The sequence below is a fragment of the Bos mutus genome, chromosome 12 (assembly GCF_027580195.1).
Source record: "Bos mutus isolate GX-2022 chromosome 12, NWIPB_WYAK_1.1, whole genome shotgun sequence".
Taxonomy (NCBI): Eukaryota; Metazoa; Chordata; class Mammalia; order Artiodactyla; family Bovidae; genus Bos; species Bos mutus.
The window spans coordinates 74,461,981-74,469,154 of record NC_091628.1 but is presented as its reverse complement, the minus strand read 5'-3'; the positions used below and the strand labels follow the sequence as shown (position 1 = coordinate 74,469,154).

The following is a 7,174-nucleotide window of genomic DNA, read 5'->3' as shown; positions in this document are numbered from 1 at the left end:
AAACTCCAGGAGATGGTGAAGAACAGGGAAGCCTGGTGTGCTGCAGTCCATGAGGTCATAAACAGTTGGACATGACTTAACGACTGAACAACAATAGTATCGTAATCCATTATCTACTATTCAGTGGTCACCCAGCATGAGGAAAAGAGAATAAGATGATGATAAAGGTGTAGTGTCTGAATTTTTTCTGTGCAGAACATCAAGCATGTTATTGAGTAGGAGAACCACTGCTAATGATCCTTGGATGTAGCGAGATCTGTGCTTTGGTGAGTTTATGGGCTCAGTCGTATCCGACTCTTTGAGAAACCATGGACGGCAGTCCGCCAGGCTCCTCTGTCTACGGCATTCTCAATGGTTGCTCCCTAATTTTGTCAAGGAGTCAGTGTCTATTTGAATCCATTAGGTGATCAGAGGAAAAGCTGCTCTAGCTCACTGAGTCAGTGGAAAGGCCGCAGGGAAGTGGTTACGCGTTTACCATCACAAACACTGGGCACAGAGAGCCCTCTCACCGTGGAGTACATGGCAAGCAAAGACTGAGCCAGAATTACAGACGATTCCAGCCAGCTCAGGCTGACAAGACTTTCCCCTCCCCACCCTCCCCTCCCCTCCTCACCTAGACGAGAAGTGCATACTCACGACACTGCTGTTTCTCCCAGCTGTTGAACTTGCCTTTTGGAGGACTTACCTCTCACTGACAGTAGTGGTGGTTTTGGTTTCCCTCTTTGGGCTGCCACTTACCCAAACCAAAGCTAAAACAGGGGCAGGTGGAACCTTCCAGTCCCCTTCTATTGGACAAGAATCTCAACCATGCACACAAAGAGATTAGTATGAACAGAAAATGAAACCCTGTTGTCAAGGGATACTATGTGTCAGCATTTGGCTCAGTGTCTAGATGCATTAAGTTCTTGGCATCCCTGGAAGAGTGGGTGCAGCTTGCATCTGGGTTGTTGCATCATCTTCCTGAAGGAGTGGAAATGCCTCTGGCAAGAACAGAAGCAGGAGGAACATTGAAGGAAGGGACAGCAGCGGGGTGGTATTTGCCGGGCAGAGGGAGGTGAAGGTCAGGGCACACTTTGCTCTGGTCATTTTCTTACGGTCATGAAGAGCTCAGTGGAAAAGGAGTTCAGCTGCTAAGTTCCTCCTCCTGAGTCCTCATCCATCCCTCCCCTTCCAGTAGTCACGGCTCTCTACCCCTTCTCATTGCACCCTCAACTCCACTGAAATCTATAATCTACCAAAATGGTGAGGCACTACCACAACTCTCTTCCGAAAGTGTCACAAAATGCAATGCAGCGTCTGTGTCCCCCAGCCACTCGCCACCCACTGTCCCCAGAAATAGCGCCATCGTTCCCATATGTTACAAATACTACGCCTGTGTGTGTGCACGTGTGAATGTGTGTTTGCATTTGCATAAAAAACAATTTTCAAAAAAGGAACGAAAACTGGAGAATTTTGCATTTTGGGTGGGTTTTTTTGTTGTTGTTGTATTTGCGCAGACCGTTTTAGGATTTTCAGTCTCAACAAAACACTATTAAAACAAAGAATCTAGTAAAATATTTGTGCATGTACTGCTAAACAATTCTAGCAATTTTATTAAGCAATACCTTTATTATTTTGAATATTCTTAACAGACTGGAACAAAACAGGTTTTTGTTTTTTTTTATTCAAAACAAAATATGCATACTGTAACGCGTGTCGCAGAGTTAGGTATGATGCAGAGATTAAAGTTTTGTTTCAACGAAAACAAATGCCTGGGGGAATTTCATAGCTAGAAAGTTAAGAACTAAATTTTGTTCGCTAAGAGGACCTGTTCCATGGTTTACCTTCGTCTCCCAGCTGTACAGCAGTCATCCCTGAATCGCAGTTCCCGAGTGTAGTTAGAGAATAGTAAGGAATGTGAAGTGGTTATTTTTTTAAAATTATTTGTTTTGTTTTAAAAACAGCCCTTATTAACTCTTCCTTTCACTGATTCTACTGTAAACTCATAAAAGCCTTGTTTGTTTGTTTGTTTTTAAGAAAGCAAATTCATAGACACTCAGCGGGTGAAATGTTCCCACAAAAAGGAAAAATACAAACAGAGCAATCCGAGTTCTCCTCTCGTCTTCAACTACCTGGAGCATGTGAGGGAGACAACGATTCTGCACTTGAATGAAGATGGCTACCCTATTTTTTGAAAAGAAGGTCTTTTCCATAATGCTGAATTGGATACACTTTATACCTGGAGGAATTAAAAACCCTGTGTAGGGGAATACTGGGGTGAAATGGTCTAGATTCTGTATGCAGTGGTGTCTACGCATATCTGCCAACTCCCCCGCAACAGAAAAGGAGGAAAAAGAAGTCCAGATTTGAGTCCTTGGATTCCTGTCCCCCTGACCATGGGCGGCACATGCTCGAGTATTCCTGCAACAGAACTGAAATTCTAATGAAAGCCCAGCCGCCTGCAGGCTTTCGTGGCGGGGGCGGGGAGGTCCCCACCTGCTCACACCCCCTACCCTGGGCGGCTGCCTCCAGCCACCTGACCAGCGAGGAAGGCCTGGGGCCCTTGGGATGAACCCAACGGAGTTCAAGGTAACATAAAGATGTGTTAACTGTTTGATGCCACCTGTTAAGGAGAGCACTTGTTTGTTCAGATAGAAGGGGGCCCCCCGTTCTGCAGCAGCGGCTCAGAGGCCCAGCAGAGCAGGCGCTGTGCCCACCACGGCGGCGACAAGGACTGAAGCAAGCGGATGGCATCTGCTGGGGAGGGAGTCCCCGGGCGGGCAGGGTCGGGGACGTGGGTTCCTTAGGCAGGAGGGAGAGTTAGGGAGCTTTTTATTTTATTTATTTTTTCTTGTTTTCTTTTTTTTTTGTCTTTTTTTTCTTTTTTATGATTTTTTTGTGTGTTTGTGTGTGTGTTGTAGTTTTTTTTTTGTTTTTTGTTTGTTTTTTTGGCTATACCGCAAGGTCATAGCTGTCATTCCGCTAATAGAAACAGACAGGACATGAGACAGAACTATCTGATGAACACACACAATGACTAGAAATATATATATATATAGAGAGAGAGAGACAGTGAAAAGACTTAGTTTACCTCTGAGAAACCATCCCCCAAAATAAAGCCTGTATTAACAAGTGCAAAAACAAAACAGATAAACTCAAGTCCAAAGGAAAGCAAAGAAAACCTCCAAACATTAAAACACAGTGTATAAAATGGTGTGAGAAATCGAAGTCACTTTCCAGCCTTTTAGTCCGTAAAAAGCTGTGCGTGTGTGTGTGTGTGTGTGTGTGTGGTGTGTGGTGTGTGTATGTGTGTGTCTCCTGGTTTGGATTCAGGCCATCCAGGCCCTGCGCCAAGGGATGCACGCACAGGTCCGGTACCCAGGTGGGGATGCGCGCGCAGGTCCGGTACCCAGGCGGGGATGTGCGCGGGCGGGTGGCCGGGGCTGCGAGGATGCTCCAGGGTGCGGAGTCCCTACTCCTCGCTGGCGGAGCGTTCATCCAGCGTGTGGACGCCCCCGACGCCCAGGGCCGTGGCGTTGTGCGCCACCGAGGCCGTGAGGACCGTGTGGAGAAGCATCAGCACGAGAACGCACAGTCTAAGTCTGCTGGGGCCGAGCCTGGGCGCCGACGAGGCCGAGAGCGACGTCCGGGGGCAGGCGCCGCCTCTGTCCCCTGCCCCCTTGGAGGGGCTCTTGGGTTTTGCTTCTCTCCTGACGTCACAGCATTCTGGTTCATCATTGGTTAGAAAGGTTTCGTAGAGCCCTGGGTGGGGGATGAAGAGAGCGCAGGGTTAGCCGGAGGGGAAAGTGGGCAGAAAGGTGCTCAGAGCGGAGGGCAGTGGATGACCTTAATGTCTGATCCACCGCACCGTCAGAGCGAGTGTAGAGGAAAGTCGCGGCACTACGGTCTGGGTCAGAGGCCCACCGTGCTCCCAAACCAGCACTTTCAGCTTCCTCGCTGTTCTTTTTTTGGACTCTTGGTGGTCACCCCCTGAGAGTTCTGGCTTGTGATGGATATTCGGGGATGAAAGATTTCATTACATCCAAATCAGAATCCCACGTTCTGGATCCATGTGGTGCCACCAAAGACATTCAGCCACCATTATTTTTTTCTTTAATAGGACTGTGATTAATTAGTGCAATGCGTAAAGTGACACCACCTAGTTATACTTTAGAATATTTAGGATATTTCATTTAGGAAACAACCACCCAATTGTAATACCAGAGCTACAGGGACCATGTCAATAATCACTTCCTTTCCGGAACCTCACCATGGTTCACATCTCCCTTAATGGGCTTAACCATCTACACACCAAGTAGGTGACCCTTTTCCAAACACGTCTCTTATTCTTCCATTTGCTCTTATCCTATTGATGACTGCTTAAACTGAAGCCTTTTTTGTCTTCTGCCTGGACCTCTGCCCCATGCTTCTCCCTTTCCAATTCTCCAACACTGCTTTTCAGTAATTGTGGGTGTAACTCGTCTCCCACTCTCTTATTTTCTCTCCTTTTTTTTCCTTCCCTAGTCACAGAATCTCAATTGCTTTTATCTTTCCCCTTCTTCCTCTAAAAATACACACTGTTCTTACTTTTAAATTGACAGATGGATATTTTGGAAACTTTTCAGGGGTGAAAAAATAAAACAACTGGCTTTCTATAACCTCTCCAATCTCATTTCTTGTTACATCATATATAACATTTTTATGAGGTTACTTAAGCCATTTTGTATCTTTTTTTTTTTTCTACTTGACTAAAACATTTTCTCACGAGAGTATGGTGTTTCTACATCAATTTTATTGTTACTCTTAAGCCTGAAAACCTTAAAAATGATGATGGATTAGCTGTAAGGATTGAATATGATTATGTATGTAAAGTGCTTGACTCAGGACACAGCACAGAGAAATAACTTGAAAAAATCTGGCTACTCTGAATTGTAATCACTATTCTTAATGTCTCAGGCTTCCCTGGTGGCTCAGATAGTAAAGAATCCACCTGCCAAAGCAGGAGACCTGGGTTCCATCCCTGGGTCGGAAAGATCCCCCTGGTGAAGGGAATGGCTACCCACTCCAGTGTTCTTGCCTGGAGAATCTCATGGACAGAGGAGCCTGGAGGGCTACAGTCCATGTGGTCAAAGAGCATTGGACACGACTAAGTGACTAACATGCACAATAATGTCTCTCTGACTCTACTTAATTCATGAAATCTAGTTTCCTGTCTTCTCTTTCAGACTCACTGCTCAGGGCTCCAGACATCCTGAACTACTGGCAGTTCTCAGAACATGTAACACTTTCACCCAAATCTGTACCACACGGCCCAAGCTTCTTTCTGGAATTTTCTCCATCAATTTATAACTTTAATTTCTCTTTCAATAGAGCAATTACATTTTTTCTTTTAATCACAATTGCTCATTTTCATGTCAATTTCCTTATGTGTCACTGTACGAGCAAAAACTATACAGTATCAGCCTCACATTCCCAATATATTGCAGAATGTCTGAATAAAATAGATACTTAATGAGATTTGTTACATGAATAAACTCAATATATATTTACTCAGTAAAAGAGTCTATTATATAATATATTATACAATGCAACCTTCATTTCTTAAACAAATGACCAAGGTATCCTTATAATGATGCTTACAATAGTCATTTCTTCTTAGGCATTCAAAGGTAAACTTCACCTTCGCCTAGGTAGAATATGGAAAAAAAAACTGAATTAATGAGGTCTGCAGCTCCGACATTTTTATTGTATGATATTTTCTGTTTTCAAATAAGATACCTCATTGAGACTAGTAATTTATTGAAGTATATGTTTTTCAAAATTATATTCTTCAAAGAAGAGTTTATAGTTAAGATTATAACAATAGAAATCTAAAGGGCATTTAGATTAACATTTTGGAATGTTAACAGTCAGAATACAGAATAGGTTTAACAATGTCATCCAAATAACAAGTTCTTCCCAAGTTGCTCAGAACCAGCTTGCTGATTTATACCTGAAGTCATTTCAGAAAAAAATAAGGTAATTCATTCAGGTCAGTACATGTACTCTTCTTGACTAAAAAATTAATACTCTTTCCCTTTTCCATTTGTTAAGAATTTTTATTCAGAGTTACGCATTCATATTAGTCATCAAATACTTCTATAAGATACTTTATTAAAAAGTTCATCCACCCTCCCATCTCAAATTCTTCCTCCTCAGAGGCAAATATTGCCCTTCTTTTCTTTCTTTCTGTACTAGCTCCATTTCTAGAAATAACCTACTTTACATTTTTCTTGATTTTTCTTTTTTTTTTATCACTATCTATAGATCTCCCCCTACCCAGGACACATGAGGATAAAACATTCATTCTGAGCCTTCTCCAGGCAAAAGTAACCCCCATTCCTCCATGGTGTAGCAAGTTTAATACGTATGTTCCTTTATTGCTGCTGCTGCTGCTAAGTCGCTTCAGTTGTGTCTGACTCTGTGCAACCCCATAGACGGCAGCCCAGCAGGCTCCCCCGTCCCTGGGATTCTCCAGGCAAGAACACTGGAGTGGGTTGCCATTGCCTTCTCCAATGCATGAAAGTGAAAAGTGAAAGTGAAGTCACTCAGTCGTGTCTGACTCCTAGCGACCCCATGGACTGCAGCCTACCAGGCTCCTCCATCCATGGGATTTTCCAGGCAAGAGTACCAGAGTGGGTTGCCATTGCCTTCTCCATGTTCCTTTATTAGGATGCTGTAAAAACAAGTCTCAACTCAGATGTGCAATGAACTTTCATTTTCTGTTCTTATTCCAGTTTTTCCTAGAGATAACGATTATCTTAGAGTTTTCTACGTACTTACTAATTCAATACCCGTACTTTGCCAACTCTTGCCTATCAGCTTTATTTCCCTAAACTATCTCCTACAGTCTTTAACCATCCAGACTGGTTGCTTTTATGCCTAATGCACAGATTCCAGCCTGAAAACTCCAATGAACTTCCCTCTTGGCAGTGCTGGCAGCCTCTCTCCTTTCTCTTTTTCCACATTCCTCTTAGCTCATTTTGGTGGACCAGGCATCTAGTATTTTCATAAGGACAAATTCTAGAGTAAATTTCTGAGAAGCTGTATGCCTAAAATGCTTATCTCACATTTAACTGATCATTTGGCTGATCGTGGAATTCCAGTCTAGAAATTCTTACCCTTCAGATTTATTTGAGCATTACTCCCATAACTT

General features: G+C 43.5%; 1 protein-coding gene across 2 annotated transcripts in view; it reads right to left on the bottom strand.

Annotated features, from left to right (window-relative positions):
* Positions 1-1,638: 1,638 nt before the first annotated feature.
* The window catches only part of NALF1 (NALCN channel auxiliary factor 1), a 605,043-nt gene continuing 599,507 nt past the window's right edge, over positions 1,639-7,174 (bottom strand). Inside the window, exons 3-4 of one of the 2 annotated variants that reach the window (XM_070380867.1) lie at positions 5,620-5,665; positions 3,621-3,741 (exon numbers count right to left, since the gene is read on the bottom strand). In XM_070380867.1, the coding sequence (XP_070236968.1) occupies positions 5,643-5,665 (23 nt within the window). In that variant the 3' untranslated portion in view covers positions 3,621-3,741; positions 5,620-5,642. Of the gene's footprint in view, positions 3,742-5,619; positions 5,666-7,174 lie in introns of both variants that reach the window. The other variant, XM_070380866.1, reaches the window with a different exon arrangement.